General features: G+C 45.6%; 1 protein-coding gene across 1 annotated transcript; it reads right to left on the bottom strand.

The window, feature by feature from the left end:
* Window positions 1-1,254: 1,254 nt before the first annotated feature.
* LOC109909623 (solute carrier family 22 member 17) lies at window positions 1,255-17,231 on the bottom strand. The gene is made up of 10 exons (XM_031796836.1): window positions 16,526-17,231; window positions 15,194-15,721; window positions 12,889-12,992; window positions 10,136-10,290; window positions 9,432-9,597; window positions 8,772-8,887; window positions 8,545-8,650; window positions 5,123-5,346; window positions 3,298-3,409; window positions 1,255-3,143 (listed from the first exon to the last, which is right to left on the bottom strand). The coding sequence occupies exons 2-10, from the start codon at window positions 15,659-15,661 to the stop codon at window positions 2,867-2,869; spliced, it is 1,728 nt and encodes a 575-aa protein (XP_031652696.1). The 5' UTR covers window positions 15,662-15,721; window positions 16,526-17,231; the 3' UTR covers window positions 1,255-2,866.
* Between the last annotated feature and the right edge of the window lie 5,193 nt (window positions 17,232-22,424).

The raw sequence follows: 22,424 nt of genomic DNA, 5'->3' as shown, positions 1-22,424 counted from the left end.
CCCTGGATGGGAGCACGGTCCCAGTGATGTACTGGGCCGTCTTCACCACCCGCTGGAGAGCCTTTCGGTCGTGGACAGAACAATTCCTGTACCATGCCGTGATGCAAATGGTCAGTACGCTGTTGATGGTGCAGCTATAGTATTTGGAGTAGACCCCGAATGGCATGCTACATTTCTTCAGCCACCTGAGGAAGTAGAGGCGTTGTTGCGCCCTCTTGACAAGAGGGGAGGTGTTGTTGGTCCATGTTAAGTCACCGGTGATGTGGACGCCGATGAACTTAAAACTGCTGACTCTCTGCTGCAATCCCGTTTATGTGGAACGGGGTGTTCCCTCTACTTCCTCAAGACAACAATCAACTCCTTTGTTTTGCTGACTTTGAGGGAGAAGTTGTTGTCCTGGCAACACAATGCCAGTTCACTTACCTCCTCCTTAAAGGTGGACTCGTTGTTGTTGATTATCAGGCCTACAACCGTTGTGTTGTCAGCAAACTTGATGGAGTTGGTGTGGTGCAAAGCCACACAGTGGTGGGTGAACAGGGAGTACAGCAGAGGGCTGAGGACACCCTTGGGGGGACCCCTGTGTCAAGAGTCATTGTGGAGGAGGTGTTGTTGCCAATCCGCACAGCCTGTGGTCTGCCCGTCAGGAAGTCCAGGATCCAGTTGCAGAGGGTAGTGTTCAGACACAAAGCTTTTGAGCTTGGAGGGTACAACAGTGTTGAATGCTGAACTATATTTACTCTTTTGAGAGTTTTCCTTACATCAACCTTGGGAGAGTGAAAACACCTAGTCGTCCGGAGCAGCAAGAGTCTTCCTGGATGGCTCGGTATTGTCTGCCTCGAAGCAAGCATAGAATGTGTTCAGCTCGTCTGGGAGGGAGGCTTCGGTGGGAACCACACAGCTGGATTTGCCTTTGTAGTCCATGATAGCCTGTAGTCCATGATAGCCTGTAGTCCATGATAGCCTGTAGTCCATGATAGCCCGTAGTCCTTGCCACATGCGTTGCGAGTCTGAGTTGTCAAACATCGATTCAAGTTTGAGTTTGTATAATTTTTGTTGCATCCCTAATGGATTTGCGGCGCTCGTATCATCTTTATCAGAAACACTTTGAAACATCTCTACATTGTTGGGGGGAAAGGTATGTGTAACAAAAAATAAATGATACAATCTTAAAACCAATATCCAAGATCAATAGGATGATCTGTTAGCTTCCTGACGACAAGACATCCATCAACACAGACAAGACAGACAACAACCCATTGTTTACTTAACATTTAATTTTTTGATTCAATCAGGTTATTAAAGTTATTAACATAATTACATTGCTGTTATTGCTTAATAGATCATCTTACGGAGCCAGCAATGTCTAACAACATATTACTGTTGTCAAGTTACTCATAGTTATTATCATCATCAATAATATCCATATTACTATTAGATTTGTTTAGTGCATTTGAAAGAAACTACCAAAGACCTGCAGCGGGAGGTGTCTCTCTTCCCCTTCCTAACTTCAAACCCCATTCAGTCCCCCCTCCCCCCCTCCACACACACACCTCTGCCCAGAGAAGGTTCTGGAGTAGATCCAGTAAAAAAAAACATCAAACAGCTAGGTCCTGAATGTTTCAAATAAGACATACAGGACCAAATCCTTGCAACAAGGTGCCTGTTATACACATCACCATCACTCTATTATAGTGAGTTCCTGTATTCTAAACGGAGAAATACATCACCCAGGTCTGGAAACAGCCCTTAGGCCTTACCCCCTAGCCTAGGGCCAAGATGCTTGTGGAGATCTGAATGGATCAGAAAGGTATAAGCAATATCGTAATAGCTTCACCATGCCGCATGATAAGCTGGATGGATTGTTGTGCCAATCCTTTCAGATCAGTGCCTAAGGGGTTGGGGCTTGGCCTGGTTTCTGGACGCGGCTATAATTCAATGCTGAAAACTGTTCACGGCATTTCCCCACAATAATATTTAGCGTAGAACTGATACAATATAGAAATGTGTGTCCATTTTCTACCATACATTTCTATCTATCAAAAGGTTTTCAGCTCTGAATGCACAGGCACGCTCCCTATGTCTTCAGTGAAGCCGAGTAAGACAGGTCTGACAGCCTAGACGATCAAGATGAATGACCCATAAACAGTACTGGCTCCAAGTCACATCTGGAAATTGAATTCATATCGTTTTATCACATCCAACCAAGTCGGAGGAACTACAGTACATTTAAATGTCACTTTCTCCATCTTTTGTTATCCAACGGATTGTAAGGACTCTTGGGTTTGAGGAAGGAGCCTATTAGTATTTATTTAATGCAAGTTCAAAGTTTCACCAAACTACCCTCAAGTATAACGTTACTCATAAAGAATCTTCAATCAATATAATTTCCCCCAATGTCTTTAAGAGCAGTAGACAAAATTGCCCTCATCTTGTCTTAGTACGATGCTTTTCGACAATACAAAGTACACTTCCAAAAATTTCCAGAAACAAAACTCCTACTGTTTTTCTTTTATAAATAGATAACCTAGCATTCATAAAGTTAAAGAAACTACGTTGTAGGTATTTACAGGACCGTTTCCATAACATACCTGCCTCTACCTCCGTGAGCTGTGTGTGATGCCATACTCTGCCAGATAATACACCTATCAAAAGGGCCTTTCTGATGGTGGCAGACGGGAGCATGGGCAGAACGCATCTGCTCCCTTTCCTGACACACAGGTCTTATGGGAAAGGTGAGGGGAGGTCCCTTCAACCACCCTCCTTCATTGGCACAGCACAACCATCTTCAGCAGACAGCTGACCCTCTTCTCCCTCGTCATCTTCCTCTCCGCGACCTGCTGACACTCTGGGCTGGCGCTATGACATGCTAGGTCTCTGGGTTGGGGGTGGCCAGCAGGGGCACGTTGTCCCTCCTCCTCCGGCCCAGCGAGGGGCGTCGGTACTGCTCCCCGTCGGCCAGCGTCTGGGGCAGCGGTTTCCTCTTGCTCTCGGGCAGCAGCAGGATGGAGAGCACGGCCAGCAGGGCCAGGGAGGAGTACACCACGTGGTGAAGGAAGTAGCCGTAGTGGTTGCGCAGGTCCATGAGCGGCGAGGTGAGCCGACCCACACAGCCCAGGGCCAACACCGTGCCCACGCCAATGCCCCTGGACGAGAGGGAAAAGTTCAATGGTTAGTTATCTCCAAGCCAAAAATGACACCCATTAATATGAATATTAGGCCTAAATAATACATCTAATACATGGAACAAGCCTAGATGGGGAAGACTCGTGTGACAGTCTATGAGTTGCTGGTCCTTACCTGATGATGGTGGGCATGATCTCTGCTGTGAAGAGGACACAGAGAGAGGCAGCCGCCTGGGAGGAGAAGAGACCCATCACTGAGAACACAGTGATGGCCGCCTCACTTAGATCTGAGAGAAGGATAGGAGGGAGAGTTAACTTAGGACTGAACTCCACAGACTGACTGGCTGGCGATTACATCTGAAACTGAGACACAACTTTGACATTACTGCCACGGCAGTGTCCTTCATGAACTGGTATACCACCATTCAGCCACAAGGTGGTGCCATGCAAAAATAACCTGTGCTTCTTGTATTCAATGTCAATTGAAAATGAGTCGTAACTACTTCATGACATGTGGTCTCCTATGAACTGAATTACATTTACCCTCTATGTATTCCAGGTGAGGACTATCTATGTGTACCTAACTATGTGTATTCAAGGTGAGTAGGTTGAATTTGGCCCCTAAATCTGTGTATTCCAGGTGAGGGGTAGGTAGAATTTGGCCCCTAACTATGTGTATTCCAGGTGAGGAGTAGGTAGAATTTGGCCCCTAACTATGTGTATTCCAGGTGAGGGGTAGGTTGAATTTGGCCCCTAAATCTGTGTACTCCAGGTGAGGAGTAGGTAGAATTTGGCCCCTAACTATGTGTATTCCAGGTGAGGGGTAGGTAGAATTTGGCCCCTAAATCTGTGTATTCCAGGTGGGGGGTAGGTAGAATTTGGCCCCTAACTATGTGTATTCCAGGTGAGGGGTAGGTAGAATTTGGCCCCTAAATCTGTGTATTCCAGGTGAGGAGTAGGTAGAATTTGGCTCCTAACTATGTGTATTCCAGGTGAGGGGTAGGTAGAATTTGGCCCCTAAATCTGTGTATTCCAGGTGAGGGGTAGGTAGAATTTGGCCCCTAACTATGTGTATTCCAGGTGAGGGGTAGGTAGAATTTGGCCCCTAAATCTGTGTATTCCAGGTGAGGAGTAGGTAGAATTTGGCCCCTAACTATGTGTATTCCAGGTGAGGGGTAGGTAGAATTTGGCCCCTAACTATGTGTATTCCAGGTGAGGGGTAGGTAGAATTTGGCCCCTAACTATGTGTATTCCAGGTGAGGGGTAGGTAGAATTTGGCCCCTAACTATGTGTATTCCAGGTGAGGCGTAGGTAGAATTTGGCCCCTAAATCTGTGTATTCCAGGTGAGGAGTAGGTAGAATTTGGCCCCTAACTATGTGTATTCCAGGTGAGGGGTAGGTAGAATTTGGCCCCTAACTATGTGTATTCCAGGTGAGGGGTAGGTAGAATTTGGCCCCTAACTATGTGTATTCCAGGTGAGGGGTAGGTAGAATTTGGCCCCTAACTATGTGTATTCCAGGTGAGGGGTAGGTAGAATTTGGCCCTTAAGCACTGACATAGGATTATATGTTTTAGTGGATGAAAACATATCTGATCCTATATCAGTGGTTAAGGGACTATTTCTACAAAGCATTATGCCAATCCGTATTTGAAACAATAACAAAGTGACCACCCCATCTCAGTTTTGGTAAAAAGCTGAGGGATAAGCCTGGATAAATGGAAACACTCAAATGCATAGACAGATCTATGAATACAAGGACTGACCATCAATGACATCAACATTATAGTTTTAACCATGTTTTAAGGTTATACAGTGATTGTTTACAAACATTGAAGTAAAACAAGCTTATATTTTGGTTTCTGATGGGGTATAACAGTTGAACTAAGCTCATGAGGCATTTTAGTTATATTCTTCAAGATTCAATGGGTATAAATCATTAATTTACAAGTCCAAAAATGGGTGTATTAACTAAGGATTCTACCTTGAACGCCAACTTACACTCCATCAGTCCGAGGAGAATCAGAGATGCCAGCCCTGTCATCGTCATGGCGAGGAGCAGGATACCACGTCGACCACACCTGTTCACGGTTGCCCATAACAACAGCCAGGCCCCTCCTCCCGCACAGACAGAGAGTAGATAGGTCCAATAGAAGCTGGGGGCAGTGCCTCTGACATCACCGCGGAACGAGCTGTAACAGTGACTAATGCCATGGGAAATGAACCTGACAGACAACAGGAGAAGATGGAGACGGAGAATCATGGTCTGATTGGCAACTACTGTATGAATCCTATGGGTGCCAACCTGTAAAATGTTGATAGAAGCAAGGCCAAACCTTTACATTATACTATATGTAGCATACATACTACTATGATTGATTACCAAAATGTCGTTACATCTTATTAGTAAACGGTGTAGTTATTGCATAGTTACACAAAGAAGTTAAACTTTCATGTACTGTATTTGTATTTATTAGGGATCCCCATTAGTTCCTGCCAAGGCAGCAGCTACTCTTCCTGGGGTTTATTAAGGATCCCCATTAGTTCCTGCCAAGGCAGCAGCTACTCTTCCTGGGGTTTATTAAGGATCCCCATTAGTTCCTGCCAAGGCAGCAGCTACTCTTCCTGGGGTTTATTAAGGATCCCCATTAGTTCCTGCCAAGGCAGCAGCTACTCTTCCTGGGGTTTATTAAGGATCCCCATTAGTTCCTGTCAAGGCAGCAGCTACTCTTCCTGGGGTTTATTAAGGATCCCCATTAGTTCCTGCCAAGGCAGCAGCTACTCTTCCTGGGGTTTATTAAGGATCCCCATTAGTTCCTGCCAAGGCAGCAGCTACTCTTCCTGGGGTTTATTAAGGATCCCCATTAGTTCCTGTCAAGGCAGCAGCTACTCTTCCTGGGGTTTATTAAGGATCCCCATTAGTTCCTGCCAAGGCAGCAGCTACTCTTCCTGGGGTTTATTAAGGATCCCCATTAGTTCCTGCCAAGGCAGCAGCTACTCTTCCTGGGGTTTATTAAGGATCCCCATTAGTTCCTGCCAAGGCAGCAGCTACTCTTCCTGGGGTTTATTAAGGATCCCCATTAGTTCCTGCCAAGGCAGCAGCTACTCTTCCTGGGGTTTATTAAGGATCCCCATTAGTTCCTGCCAAGGTAGCAGCTACTCTTCCTGGGGTTTATTAAGGATCCCCATTAGTTCCTGCCAAGGCAGCAGCTACTCTTCCTGGGGTTTATTAAGGATCCCCATTAGTTCCTGCCAAGGCAGCAGCTACTCTTCCTGGGGTTTATTAAGGATCCCCATTAGTTCCTGCCAAGACAGCAGCTACTCTTCCTGGGGTTTATTAAGGATCCCCATTAGTTCCTGCCAAGGCAGCAGCTACTCTTCCTGGGGTTTATTAAGGATCCCCATTAGTTCCTGCCAAGGCAGCAGCTACTCTTCCTGGGGTTTATTAAGGATCCCCATTAGTTCCTGCCAAGGCAGCAGCTACTCTTCCTGGGGTTTATTAAGGATCCCCATTAGTTCCTGCCAAGGCAGCAGCTACTCTTCCTGGGGTTTATTAAGGATCCCCATTAGTTCCTGCCAAGGCAGCAGCTACTCTTCCTGGGGTTTATTAAGGATCCCCATTAGTTCCTGCCAAGGCAGCAGCTACTCTTCCTGGGGTTTATTAAGGATCCCCATTAGTTCCTGCCAAGGCAGCAGCTACTCTTCCTGGGGTTTATTATGGATCCCCATTAGTTCCTGCCAAGGCAGCAGCTACTCTTCCTGGGGTTTATTAAGGATCCCCATTAGTTCCTGCCAAGGCAGCAGCTACTCTTCCTGGGGTTTATTAAGGATCCCCATTAGTTCCTGTCAAGGCAGCAGCTACTCTTCCTGGGGTTTATTAAGGATCCCCATTAGTTCCTGCCAAGGCAGCAGCTACTCTTCCTGGGGTTTATTATGGATCCCCATTAGTTCCTGCCAAGGCAGCAGCTACTCTTCCTGGGGTTTATTAAGGATCCCCATTAGTTCCTGCCAAGGCAGCAGCTACTCTTCCTGGGGTTTATTAAGGATCCCCATTAGTTCCTGCCAAGGCAGCAGCTACTCTTCCTGGGGTTTATTAAGGATCCCCATTAGTTCCTGCCAAGGTAGCAGCTACTCTTCCTGGGGTTTATTAAGGATCCCCATTAGTTCCTGTCAAGGCAGCAGCTACTCTTCCTGGGGTTTATTATGGATCCCCATTAGTTCCTGCCAAGGCAGCAGCTACTCTTCCTGGGGTTTATTAAGGATCCCCATTAGTTCCTGTCAAGGCAGCAGCTACTCTTCCTGGGGTTTATTAAGGATCCCCATTAGTTCCTGCCAAGGCAGCAGCTACTCTTCCTGGGGTTTATTAAGGATCCCCATTAGTTCCTGCCAAGGCAGCAGCTACTCTTCCTGGGGTTTATTAAGGATCCCCATTAGTTCCTGCCAAGGCAGCAGCTACTCTTCCTGGGGTTTATTAAGGATCCCCATTAGTTCCTGCCAAGGCAGCAGCTACTCTTCCTGGGGTCCAAACACATTAAAACACTTACATTACATATAAAAACTAAAGATAAAACAGTATCATCATATAACACTATTACACCACTACATATCTACTACTGGTAGACCTACTACTATTACACCACTACATATCTACTACTGGTAGACCTACTACTATTACACCACTACATATCTACTACTGGTAGACCTACTACTATTACACCACTACATATCTACTACTGGTAGACCTACTACTATTACACCACTACATATCTACTACTGGTAGACCTACTACTATTACACCACTACATATCTACTACTGGTAGACCTACTACTATTACACCACTACATATCTACTACTGGTAGACCTACTACTATTACACCACTACATATCTACTACTGGTAGACCTACTACTATTACACCACTACATATCTACTACTGGTAGACCTACTACTATTACACCACTACATATCTACTACTGGTAGACCTACTACTATTACACCACTACATATCTACTACTGGTAGACCTACTACTATTACACCACTACATATCTACTACTGGTAGACCTACTACTATTACACCACTACATATCTACTACTGGTAGACCTACTACTATTACACCACTACATATCTACTACTGGTAGACCTACTACTATTACACCACTACATATCTACTACTGGTAGACCTACTACTATTACACCACTACATATCTACTACTGGTAGACCTACTACTATTACACCACTACATATCTACTACTGGTAGACCTACTACTATTACACCACTACATATCTACTACTGGTAGACCTACTACTATTACACCACTACATATCTACTACTGGTAGACCTACTACTATTACTATGTGTGCAGCTAATTAAAGACTGACATGTGAGGGCAAACTTCAAACAACACAGTTAGGTGACTTACGAGGTGAAGCCGAGCACACATATGTTTTTCCAGATGTTCCTGCTGTGTACGAGCTCTGGGAAGGACAGATGTGGGCGAGTAGAGGGAGATAGCTCGGAGTCCAGCTCTGAAATAATGACAACACCACAAGTCACAATGGAGGCATCAGCAGAGAATTGTTTTTCTGATAAAAGTCATAAATCTCATGAAAAGACCCACACAAAAAAGACAAAATGGTTCCCACACACCTGTGAAGCTCTCGTCATCCCTCCCTCTATCTCTTCTTTCACTGAAGGAATTCAGATCAGCTGATCTCTCGGAGAGGAGGAGCCAACGAGGAGACTCAGGAAATACTCCTGGAATACTGAAACAAAAACATGTTCATGTCATTTTCTCCTTCTAGGTTGACGATAACAACGGTTAAGACAAGAGGGTTGTAATTCAGTCATAAGGCATGAGAATCCAGGGATTACCGTGTGATAACTCCTGATTAAGGGCTGTTCTTAGGAAGAATTTTAAATCATGGGACCAGCGATGCTAGTTAGCTTCCACATGGAATTATTAGGTTCTTCAACCTAGGATCCATCCCAAGCTATTCTCTCCCCTGGAACAGCAAAGTTCATATTTCATTTGCTCTGTGTTCAATTTACTATTTGCAATAAAAGGTCATGAGGAGTGTGGGAGGGACACTGCACCTTGAAGTCAAATGCTAATGTATTCTGACTTGAGTTAATGGCTGAAATCAATACAATGCCGGGATGCTCTCAGCAAGTCAGTTTGCATTTACTTCTTTAATGAAATGACTACCATATTCCCCTTCCCCCTTGTCCATAAGCTACTATCCCGCAACATACACACACACACACACACTCACACACAGACACACACACACACACACACACACTCACCCATAGGTGAGGAACAGAGAGAGTGGTGCAGCCCCAGTTCCAAGTAAGCCTCTCCAGGACTGGTAACCCAGAGCAAAACCCAGCAACAGCAGCTCCCCAGCAACTGTAGTTAGTCCTGCCACCATGGTGACTAACAGACGTAGTGAGGGGTCACAGAGTTCAAGACCTGTCAATTAAACACACAAGACAAAACAATGAATGATAACAAAAGATCAGCAGTGGTCATCATGGCAGTAGACTTTTGATGCTTTTGTTAGAGCCTTTTGTACTATGGCTCTGTGTTTTGACCAATCATGTGACGTGCCTGGATTTTAACTTTTTTTTATCAAACTCCCTTTTTTCTCCATATGTCAGATGGTTCAGCATCATCCTCAGGAAATTGTTTTCATTTTTGGAGTTATTCTCATTTCTGGATAAGGCTTGAAATACAGAATAAAATTATGATATGTCACATGACTGCGCAATACACATGGCCCTAACTATGACACCAGTATCTGAGACGACTCACGTGTGATGTAAAGGCCCTAACTATGACACCAGTATCTGAGACGACTCACGTGTGATGTAAAGGCCCTAACTATGACACCAGTATCTGAGACGACTCACGTGTGATGTAAAGGCCCTAACTATGACACCAGTATCTGAGACTACTCACGTGTGATGTAAAGGCCCTAACTATGACACCAGTATCTGAGACTACTCACGTGTGATGTAAAGCGTGAGGTAGACACCGGCGCTAGCAGCAGCCAGGCAAAAACGCATGGCAATAAAGAATGGGGGAGCGGTAGAGACGCACACAAGCACGCCAAATACCACTGAGAGGGTCAGAGAGGTGAGTAGTGTCTTCAACCTGCCCAGTCTGAGGAAAACATAGAGAAGATACAAAGCTCTGTTTTAGTAGTTCTTAAACACTGGCCGGTTTCATGGAAAGTAAATCCATATATAGGCCTCTTAAAAACAGGTTTAAAAACCAAGTTAACAGTCCTGGTTTATTGAGTCCAAGAATTAAAAAAAAGTAAATAACCAGGGTCATTTCCATGTAAATACATAGTTATTTAGGGACATTTAGTCTAGAAATACATGTAAACAATGTTCATTCAACCACATTTCTTGATTCAAGTGCAGCCCAGACCTGAGTCTGGACTTAAGTGCAGCCCAGGCCTGAGTCTGGATTTAAGTGCAGTCCAGGCCTGAGTCTGGATTCAAGTGCAGCCCAGGCCTGAGTCTGGATTCAAGTGCAGCCCAGGCCTGAGTCTGGATTCAAGTGCAGCCCAGGCCTGAGTCTGGATTCAAGTGCAGTCCAGAACTGAGTCTGGATTCAAGTGCAGTCCAGGCCTGAGTCTGGATTCAAGTGCAGCCCAGGCCTGAGTCTGGATTCAAGTGCAGTCCAGAACTGAGTCTGGATTCAAGTGCAGCCCAGGCCTGAGTCTGGATTCAAGTGCAGCCCAGGCCTGAGTCTGGATTCAAGTGCAGCCCAGGACTGAGTCTGGATTTAAGTGCAGCCCAGGCCTGAGTCTGGATTCAAGTGCAGCCCAGAACTGAGTCTGGATTCAAGTGCATCCCAGGCCTGAGTCTGGATTCAAGTGCAGCCCAGAACTGAGTCTGGATTCAAGTGCAGTCCAGGCCTGAGTCTGGATTCAAGTGCAGTCCAGAACTGAGTCTGGATTCAAGTGCAGTCCAGGCCTGAGTCTGGATTCAAGTGCAGCCCAGGCCTGAGTCTGGATTCAAGTGTAGTCCAGAACTGAGTCTGGATTCAAGTGCAGCCCAGAACTGAGTCTGGATTCAAGTGCATCCCAGGCCTGAGTCAGAATTCAAGTGCAGCCCAGGACTGAGTCTGGATTCAAGTGCAGCCCAGAACTGAGTCTGGATTCAAGTGCATCCCAGGCCTGAGTCTGGATTCAAGTGCAGCCCAGGCCTGAGTCAGAATTCAAGTGCAGCCCAGAACTGAGTCTGGATTCAAGTGCAGCCCAGAACTGAGTCTGGATTCAAGTGCATCCCAGGCCTGAGTCTGGATTCAAGTGCAGCCCAGGCCTGAGTCTGGATTCAAGTGCAGCCCAGGCCTGAGTCAGAATTCAAGTGCATCCCAGGCCTGAGTCAGAATTCAAGTGCAGCCGAGGACTGAGTCTGGATTCAAGTGCAGCCCAGAACTGAGTCTGGATTCAGGTGCATCCCAGGCCTGAGTCTGGATTCAAGTGCAGCCCAGGCCTGAGTCAGAATTCAAGTGCAGCCCAGGACTGAGTCTGGATTCATGTGCAGCCCAGAACTGAGTCTGGATTCAAGTGCATCCCAGGCCTGAGTCTGGATTCAAGTGCAGCCCAGGACTGAGTCTGGATTCATGTGCAGCCCAGAACTGAGTCTGGATTCAAGTGCATCCCAGGCCTGAGTCTGGATTCAAGTGCAGCCCAGGCCTGAGTCTGGATTCAAGTGCAGCCCAGGCCTGAGTCAGAATTCAAGTGCATCCCAGGCCTGAGTCAGAATTCAAGTGCAGCCGAGGACTGAGTCTGGATTCAAGTGCAGCCCAGAACTGAGTCTGGATTCAGGTGCATCCCAGGCCTGAGTCTGGATTCAAGTGCAGCCCAGGCCTGAGTCAGAATTCAAGTGCAGCCCAGGACTGAGTCTGGATTCATGTGCAGCCCAGAACTGAGTCTGGATTCAAGTGCATCCCAGGCCTGAGTCTGGATTCAAGTGCAGCCCAGGACTGAGTCTGGATTCATGTGCAGCCCAGAACTGAGTCTGGATTCAAGTGCAGCCCAGGACTGAGTCTGGATTCAAGTGCAGCCCAGAACTGAGTCTGGATTCAGGTGCATCCCAGGCCTGAGTCTGGATTCAAGTGCAGCCCAGGCCTGAGTCAGAATTCAAGTGCAGCCCAGGACTGAGTCTGGATTCATGTGCAGCCCAGAACTGAGTCTGGATTCAAGTGCATCCCAGGCCTGAGTCTGGATTCAAGTGCAGCCCAGGACTGAGTCTGGATTCATGTGCAGCCCAGAACTGAGTCTGGATTCAAGTGCAGCCCAGGACTGAGTCTGGATTCAAGTGCAGCCCAGAACTGAGTCTGGATTCAAGTGCATCCCAGGCCTGAGTCTGGATTCAAGTGCAGCCCAGGCCTGAGTCAGAATTCAAGTGCAGCCCAGGACTGAGTCTGGATTCGTGTGCAGCCCAGAACTGAGTCTGGATTCAAGTGCATCCCAGGCCTGAGTCTGGATTCAAGTGCAGCCCAGGCCTGAGTCAGAATTCAAGTGCAGCCCAGAACTGAGTCTGGATTCAAGTGCAGCCCAGAACTGAGTCTGGATTCAAGTGCAGCTCAGGCCTGAATCTGAAACTGTCGTTGAAAGCTTAATTTGATGATCTTAATGAACTGAATCTGGTTGGCTAATTACATTTGCTTCATCTCACTTTAAATCCACAAGAGCTCTCCTCCTCCCCGGTCTAACCCTTTGTATTTATCAGCTCGTCTCACCTGTCAGCTGCAAAGCCCAGTCCCAGGCATCCTGTCAGAACGCCCAGGATGAAGGACACCTCTTCGACTGGGACCAGCCAGTACTGACCACACACCAAATCCCACTGGGAGAGGAGAGGAAAACAACGAGGTGGGAAACCAACAGAAGGATACAGAAAGGGAAGAAACAGTTAAACATTTTATGTTATTGCACAATCACTCCATCAATAGGCCATTTTTCCAGATCATACAATTTTTTTTAAATTTCAACCAAACTACAGTATATTTAAATGTGATTTCAATAATTTCCTTTCAGTGTTTGAAATGACTTGAGTGTGACTTTGTTATTACATCTCAAGAGCTCTGCATTTTCTACTGTTGAAAGCTAAGTGATTATAATTATCTCTACAGAGATAGCATTGTTTTTGGGCACAGTCAGGGAAGCTGCTGCTAACAATACCTTATGTTACTGGAACCTATGCAGGGATGCATAAAAGCCTGTCAAATACTATCACTCATCCTCACTGGTCAGCATAGATGCACTGTATAGTAACCTCACACATGAAAGCATAGCAGATGAGGTGCTTTGGTTTGGGATAAAAGAAAAAATGCAAAACCTGCACACAAGCAAGTTCACAAACTGCCCAAACCGGTTATAAACCTGACTCGAAAGCATTATAATGCCCTTGGCCAAAACCTTTGCCTTGCATTTTTCCCCTCTTATAGTAAAGGAGCATATAGGCTGCCATGGTGTTACGAGGCAGCTGCTTAAAAGGTGCTTCATTCAGTATTCCACTGAAGCCTTATTGAATAAAGGCATGTACTGATCAGAGCTTTTCTGGCCTCCGTGAGAAGTTACTGAAGAAGCACCGTGGTGTTGTACAGGTGGATCATGACAAGGTAAAAATACACTCTGAAACCAACCACTAAATCAGGCCTTGTGTCTATGAAAAGACTAACTGAATTATATTCCTGCCATCTATAGGTGCATGGAAACACCGCTGCAGTAGTATGTCTCTTCAGTTAGAGTGACTCCTTGAGACCAGTGTATGTTCAGTTAACCACAGAGGGCAACAGGCCCACAGAACAGCTTACAGAAGAAGCATTGGGTATGCCACCCGCGCCACCACACATTGGAATTCAAAACAAATAGAGAGTCGGTCCACAGCGAGCCAATTGAGAGCTTAAGACATCCATGGAAAAATTGGGTGTGGTGGACATTTGTCAAGAGTTCTGCCAAAGACATTAGGCCTGGTGCGTCATAAGGCATTGTAGAACAAGTACACACAACAGTAAATGAAGAAAGGCAGGATGAGTTTGGTTGTACATTTCCCATTTACTTCCCTCTACGGGACCATTTATAACATAGGCCTACTTCATCAAAGCTGTGTTAATGGTGAAAGCGTTTTTTTACTGTTGACGTGATTTTGACAGTTACTTACAGGCAGCTCATTGGCAAGTAAGTTCGTTTTTTTCCCTTCATATTACAGTACACCTACTGTAATCTAATTACGGTATCAAAGCAAGTACCGTGTAATGACATACAGTACACTACTGTAAAATGTATTATATTATATCGTAAAAAAAAAAAAAGTAAATACAACTGTAATCGGAATGAATGGATCAATGGTTGAAATTCATTGAGGGGAGGGGGTTTGTATTTCACAGTATTTTAATGTAATTACAAGGGATACACATTACAGCATATCTATAAATATGTGGGGTATTATATCACTTGCACTTCTAGAGGCCTTAACTTATTCGGGATCGGTGTCTCATCCACGGGACGGTTGAGATAATGTAGGCTAATGCGATTAGCATGAGGTTGTTAGTAACAAGAATATTTTCCAGGACATAGACATATCTAATATTGGCAGAAAGCTTAAATTCTTGTTAATCTAACTGCACTGTATAATTTACAGTAGTTATTACAGTGAAAGAATACCATGCTATTTTTTGAGAATGCACAGTTTTGAACTTGATAAGTTATTAATAAACAAATTAGGCACATTTGGGTAGTCTTGATACAAAATGTTGAACTGAAATGCAATGGTTCATTGGATCAGTCAAACTTTGCACATACAATTTACAGTATGCTGCAGTTAAATATTTCAAAGTATTTTACTAATGCTAATACCAAAAATTACTGTATAAATTACAGTTTTCTGTTACAGTGCATGTAAGGGTATCAGAACTTCACTGAAGAATGCATTGTATCATTGTTAAACAATCATTCCCTGCTCCCCTAGGAGCCACTTGGATTCTGAGACCGGGAATTACAAACTAATCAAGAAAACAATGAAGCCGACAAAGTTCCTTGAGGTACCTCAGTAACTATGTTAATCCTCAATCCTTCTGTGACATTGTAGTCCCAGCCAGCTTCACAGTTTTCCACCCCGGACTGGCTACCGTTGATATACTGCTTGCACTGAGACAGCCCCCCGCTGTCCCCCACTCTGTCCCCCTTCTCCCAGGGCAGGGAGGCGTTAAGGATCTGGGCGGCAGGCAAGGGTCCCGGGAGGCGGCAGTGGTGGGGTGAGGTGAGGGTAAGCAGGGCGTCCGAGGAGAGAAGGAAGGCCAGGAAGAGATTGGGCAGGATGGAAAGACCGATGAGCATCCTCTGCTTCTTCCTCCCCAGGGCCAGGACCATCACCTCCCCTGTGGGAGGCAGGGAGGGGGGATGTGGGAGGGAGGAGGAGGGAGTGGGAGATGAGGGAGTGGGAGAGGAGGGGAGGGAGGAAGGGGGAGGCGGACAGGGGGAAGGGGAGGGGAGGGGGGACTCAGGTGATGTCATGACTGAGGACCAGAGAGGCTGTGGTCACTTCTTAGATGGACTGGGAAATATGGGGAATATCTGTGGTGGGAAAACATACACAAATATTGACAAGCTTAGATTCACCATTACTACTTTCTCCAAAATATATTATTAGCTACAGTATACAGTTCACCTGCAGAATAAGAATAAATAGCTCTGTGAATGGATCTGCTTTCTTATTTATCTACAGACTTGAACAGTCAGTTTTACAACTTTCACCTGCATACTTAATTAATCACAAAGTCTGGCAAATGATATCTCCAATCAATCCCAAAAAAGAGCGTAGAGGGAGCAATGCCAACCGCATGACATAATGTTTAGCCAAATATTGGATTGGTGGAAATACCCATTCTATTACTGGATAAAAAAGAGAAAACGTTTTTATCTGTAGCATGACTATAACACGTGTAAGAAATACGTTGTACAGTTATATTTTATAGCCCAAGATCATGGAAGGTTTTTGGACACGTCTATACTATCAGCCATAAGGGCATGGTCCATTATACTGGCAAGGCCATGAACTAGGCTACTGCTAAAGGAATGAAGTTACATAATAGGTTTTTCAAACAGGGGAAAGTACTGCATCGAAGGAAAAGAGCCAACGCATATTTTAAGAGGTTTTGAGCAACACACACAAAGCACCAGAAAATAAACATTCCTAACATTATTGTGTAACATTGTAACATGAATAAAACTGGCATGGTGGTGACATAATCCGTCACTGAAACAAACGCACGCACGCATCTGCCCGGGGCAGACAGCAAAACACATTATTTTGTAAATATACAATATTGTCACAGGCTGTGTGGCATGGGGACAGTTGCAGCGAAATGAATGACGTACCCCTTTCCAGTATTATTATAGTCGTCGGATATTAAAATAAATCCACTGGGTTACCGACTGCCCATTGTCACTTCCGAACGTCCGTTTTGGTAAATCCAAAACATTGAAGGGGATAAAGGGAACAGTTCCGAATTGAGTTGAAATTTCACCGCATTATCTCAACTCTTCCTATGCGTCTTCTCTCTGTCGGCTTTGGCTATTATTCCATCCTGTGATATATAGGCTTCTGTCCCGGGGTGGTGTTATATGAAGCACTGGAAACTAAAGTCCTGTCAGAGAAGATAACGCAGGGCTTCAACATTGACACCCACTGAAACCTACTTTAGGAAGCAATCCGTTTTGCTGTATTGGCAGACAGGTTGATGCTCGACTTCTACCGTCCCTGATTTCTAACATTGTTGCTCGACCGAAGTATATGTCCGCCGACATGAAACAAAGAAATTCAATATTAAATTATTATTTCTGACATCATCTTAAAGGGGACGGGTCACATAACTGCTGGCTGGCTGGCTGAACCGATCATTTCTGTATCTGGGACAAAGAGGTCTGCATTGGTAGAAGCGATCTCCAGACTCGTGAGAAATCGGGTGTAGTCGTTGAGGGGATGTCCCCAGTTTTCACTGCAAATTGAGTCATCTGCCGCATGGTGGGGCCATCCATCACAGATTATTCTCAAGGTTGAAAGAGCTCGCATTATGCGCTGTATTATAAATGGACTGTCCAGATTATTTTGTCATTTGCATGGAGAGCATATTGTAGATATTCCCATCGTGCCTCTACCCTTGGGCACACTGTGCCGTCCTACTTCTCACACCAGTGTAGCGAATTCAGGGGAGTAGCCTGACCAGGACTCGAACACAGGTCCCTGCAATTGTCCATCCAAAAACGTACAGTAGATATCATAAAGTGATCATTAGGTTGTGTAATTACCCATTCCTTCTTTAAGTGCGTCCCCTGCTATATTCGAACAAGTCACTTAGGATCATACCGTTGGTACACGCTTTTGATGGCTGCACTTGGGTCAGAGCCGGTCCCTGCCATTCTGCTACCATAGGTGAAACCAAAAAATGCCTCTCCCTGCAAAACTAGAATAGTCCCAGTTAGCAAAATGAAGTTGAAAAGACGTTAAAAAAACGTATTTTCTGTACTTTGATATCAGGTACATTTTCGGTTCTAAATGAAAGTTGAAAATACGTATTTTACAGACGTTGAAAATATAAATTTTCCGGGTGTTGAAATCAGGCTCATTTTTGGTTCTGAATTAAATGTAAAAACAAGTTATTTATATATGTCTATGTTTGTCCAGACAGGACAAAATCTGAACCAGACATATATGATTCATTCAGATTTGGCCCGCAGCAAAATGGGGATATCAAGGCCAGTCCTGAACTGCAACAAAAAAAAGATGTCCAGAAGGCGTCGGAGTCTGTCCGTGCTTACTGAGTTGTAGGCAACACTGTTGCCTGAAATTTAATTTTATGATTCCCCATCTATCAAATAAAATTTTATTTGTCACATACACATGGTTAGCAGATGTTAATGCGAGTGTAGCGAAATGCTTGTGTGCTTCTAGTTCCGACCATTGCAGTAATTTCTAACAAGTAATTTAACAATTTCACAATTACCTTATACACACACAAGTGTAAAGTAATGAAAAATAATATGTACATAAAAATATATGGATGAGCGATGGCCGAATGGCATAGGTAAGATGCAGTAGATGGTATAGAGTACAGTATATACATATGTGATTAGTAATGTAGGGTATGCAAACATTATAAAGTGGCATTGTTTAAAGTGACTAGTGATACATTTATTACATCCAATTTGTAATTATTAAAGTGGCTAGAGATTTGAGTCCGTATGTTGGCAGCAGCCACTCAATGTTAGTGATGGCTGTTTAACAGTCTGATGGCCTTGAGATAGAAGCTGTTTTTCAGTCTCTCTGTCTCGGTCTCGGATGCATCTGTATTGACCTCGCCTTCTGGATGATAGCAGGGTGAACAGGCAGTGGCTCAGGTGGTTGTTGTCCTTGATTATCTTTTTGGCCTTCCTGTGACATCGGGTGGTGTAGGTGTCCTGGAGGGCAGGTACTGTAGTTTGCCCCCGGTGATGCGTTGTGCAGACCTCACTATCCTTTGTAGAGCCTTACGGTTGTGGGCTTTGCAGTTGCCGTACCAGGCGGTGATAAAGCCCGTCAGGATGCTCTCGATTGTGCATCTGTAAAAGTTTGAGAGTGTTTTTGGTGAATTTCTTCAGCCTCCTGAGGTTGAAGAGGCGCTGCTGCACCATCTTCACCACGCTGTCTGTGTGGGTGAACCATTTCAGTTTGTCTGTGATATGTACGCAGAGGAACTTAAAACTTTCCACCTTCTCCACAACTGTCCCGTCGATGTGGATAGTGGGCTCAACCCACTCAAGTGACGCACCCCTCCTAGGGACGGCATGGAAGAGCACCAGTAAGCCAGTGACTCAGCCCCCGTAGGGTCAGAGGCAGAGAATCCCAGTGGGGAACCAAACAGCAAACAGGAAACCGCTCATCCAGAGGAGACGCTCCAAGTGACCGGGGACTTTAATGCAGGGAAACTTAAATCAGTTTTACCTTATTTCTATCAGCATGTTAAATGTGCAACCAGAGGAAAAACTATTCTAGACCACCTTTACCCCACACACAGAGGCGCGTACAAAGCTTTCCCTCGCCCTCCATTTGGCAAATCTGACCACAATTCTATCCTCCTGATTCCTGTGTACAAGCACAAATTAAAGCAGGAAGCACTAGTGACTCGGTCTATAAAAAAAAGTGGTCAGATGAAGCAGATGCTAAACTACAGGACTGCTTTGCTAGCACAGACTGGAATATGTTCCATGATTCTTCCAAAGGGATTGAGGAGTCACTGGCTTTATCAATAAGTGCATCGAGGACATTGTCCCCACGGTGACTGTACGTACATACCCCAACCAGAAGCCATGGATTACAGGCAACATTCACACTAAAAGGGAAGAGTTGCCGCTTTCAAGGAGCGGGACTCTAACCCGAAAGCTAAGAAATCCCACTATGCCCTCCGACCATCAAACAGGCAAAGCGTCAATACAGGACTAAGATCGAATTGTACTACACCAGCTCTGACGCTCGTCGGGTGTGGCAGGGCTTGCAAACTATTACAGACTACAAAGGGAAGCACAGCCGAGAGCTGCCCATTGACACGAGCCTACCAGACGAGCTAAATAAATTCAATGTTCGCTTCAAGGCAAGTAACACTGAAACATGCATGAGAGCATCAGCTGTTCAGGACGACTGTGTGATCACGCTCTTTGCAGCCGATGTGAATAAGACTTTCAAACAGGTCAACATTCACAAGGCCGCAGGGCAAGACGTGTACTCCGAGCATGCGCTGACCAACTGGCAAGAGTCTTCACTGACATTTTCAACCTCTCCCTGTCTGAGTCTGTAATACCCAACATGTTTCAAGCAGACCACCATAGTCCCTGTGCACAAGAACACTAAGGTAACCTGTCTAAATGACTACCGACTCGTAGCACTCACGTCTGTAGCCATGAAATGCTTTGGAAGGCTGGTCATGGCTCACATCAACACCGTTTTCCCAGAAACCCTAGACCCACTCCAATTTGCATGCCGCACCAACAGATCCACAGATGATGCAATCTCTATTGCACTCCACACTGCCCTTTCACACTGCCCTTTCACACCTAGACAAAAGGAACACCTACGTGAGAATGCTGTTCATTGACTACAGCTCAGCGTTCAACACCATAGTGCCTTTAAAGCTCATCACTAAGCTAAGGACCCTGGGACTAAACACCTCCCTCTGCAACTGGATCCTGGACTTCCTGACGGGCAGACCCCAGGTGGTAAGGGTAGGTAACAAAACATCCACCACACTGATCCTCAACACGGGGGGCCCTCAGGGGTGCGTGCTCAGCCCCCTCCTGTACTCCCTGTTCACTCATGACTGCACGGCCAGGCACATATCCAACACGATCATTAGCTTTGCTGATGACACAACACTGATCACTGACAATGATGAGAAAGCCTATAGGGAGGAGGTCAGAGACTTGACCATGTGGTGCAAGGACAACAACCGCTCCCTCAACGTGATCAAGACAAAGGAGATGCTTGTGAAATACAGGAAAAAGAGAGCCGAGCACGCCCCCATTCTCATCGATGGGGCTGTAGTGGAGAAGGTTGAGAGCTTCAAGTTCCTTGGTGTCCACATCACCAACAAACTAACATGGTCCAAGCACACCAAGACAGTCGTGAAGAGGGCACAACAAAACCTGTTCCCCCTCAGGAGACTGAAAAGATTTGGCATGGTTCCTCAGATCCTCAAAAGGTTTTACAGCTGCACCATTGAGAGCATCCTGACAGGTTGCATCACTGCCTGGTATGGCAACTGCTCGGCCTCCGACGCACAAGGCACTACAGAGGGTAGTGCGTACGGCCCAGTACATCACTGGGGCCAAGCTTCCTGCCATCCAGGACCTCTATACCAGGCAGTGTCAGAGGAAGGCCCTAAAAATAGTCTAAGACTCCAGTCATCCAAGTCATAGACTGTTCTCTCTGCTACCGCACAGCAAGCGGTACCGAAGCACCAAGTCTAGGTCCAAGAAGCTCCTAAATAGCTTCTACCCCCAAGTCATAAGACTCCTGAACAGCTAATAAATTGGCTACCTAGACTATTTGTATTGCCCCCCCTCCCCCTGGAATGCTGCTGCTACTCTCTGTTATTATCCCAAAAAAAATTTCACCTTTATTTAACCAGGTAGGCTAGTTGAGAACACCTTTATTTAACCAGGTAGGCTAGTTGAGAACAAGTTCTCATTTGCAACTGCGACCTGGCCAAGATAAAGCATAGCAGTGTGAGCATACAACAAAGAGTTACACATGGAGTAAACAATTAACAAGTCAATAACACAGTAGAAAACAAAGGGGGGGTCTATATACAATGTGTGCAAAAGGCATGAGGAGGTAGGCAAATAATTACAATTTTGCAGATTAACACTGGAGTGATAAATGATCAGATGGTCATGTACAGGTAGAGATATTGGTGTGCAGAAGAGCAGAAAAGTAAATAAATAAAAACAGTATGGGGATGAGGTAGGTGAAAAGGGTGGGCTATTTACCAATAGACTATGTACAGCTGCAGCGATCGGTTAGCTGCTCAGATAGCTGATGTTTGAAGTTGGTGAGGGAGATAAAATTCTCCAACTTCAGCGATTTTTGCAATTCGTTCCAGTCACAGGCAGCAGAGTACTGGAATGAAAGGCGGCCAAATGAGGTGTTGGCTTTAGGGATGATCAGTGAGATACACCTGCTGGAGCGCGTGCTACGGATGGGTGTTGCCATCGTGACCAGTGAGCTGAGATAAGGCGGAGCTTTACCTAGCATAGACTTGTAGATGACCTGGAGCCAGTGGGTCTGGCGACGAATATGTAGCGAGGGCCAGCCGACTAGAGCATACAAGTCGCAGTGGTGGGTGGTATAAGGTGCTTTAGTGACAAAACGGATGGCACTGTGATAGACTGCATCCAGTTTGCTGAGTAGAGTGTTGGAAGCCATTTTGTAGATGACATCGCCGAAGTCGAGGATCGGTAGGATAGTCAGTTTTACTAGGGTAAGCTTGGCGGCTTGAGTGAAGGAGGCTTTGTTGCGGAATAGAAAGCCGACTCTTGATTTGATTTTCGATTGGAGATATTTGATATGAGTCTGGAAGGAGAGTTTGCAGTCTAGCCAGACACCTAGGTACTTATAGACGTCCACATATTCTAGGTCGGAACCATCCAGGGTGGTGATGCTAGTCGGGCATGCAGGTGCAGGCAGCGACCGGTTGAAAAGCATGCATTTGGTTTTACTAGCGTTTAAGAGCAGTTGGAGGCCACG

The sequence above is a fragment of the Oncorhynchus kisutch genome, linkage group LG18, assembly GCF_002021735.2.
Source record: "Oncorhynchus kisutch isolate 150728-3 linkage group LG18, Okis_V2, whole genome shotgun sequence".
In the NCBI taxonomy this organism is placed as follows: domain Eukaryota; kingdom Metazoa; phylum Chordata; class Actinopteri; order Salmoniformes; family Salmonidae; genus Oncorhynchus; species Oncorhynchus kisutch.
This window is presented reverse-complemented; position numbering and strand designations above follow the sequence as displayed.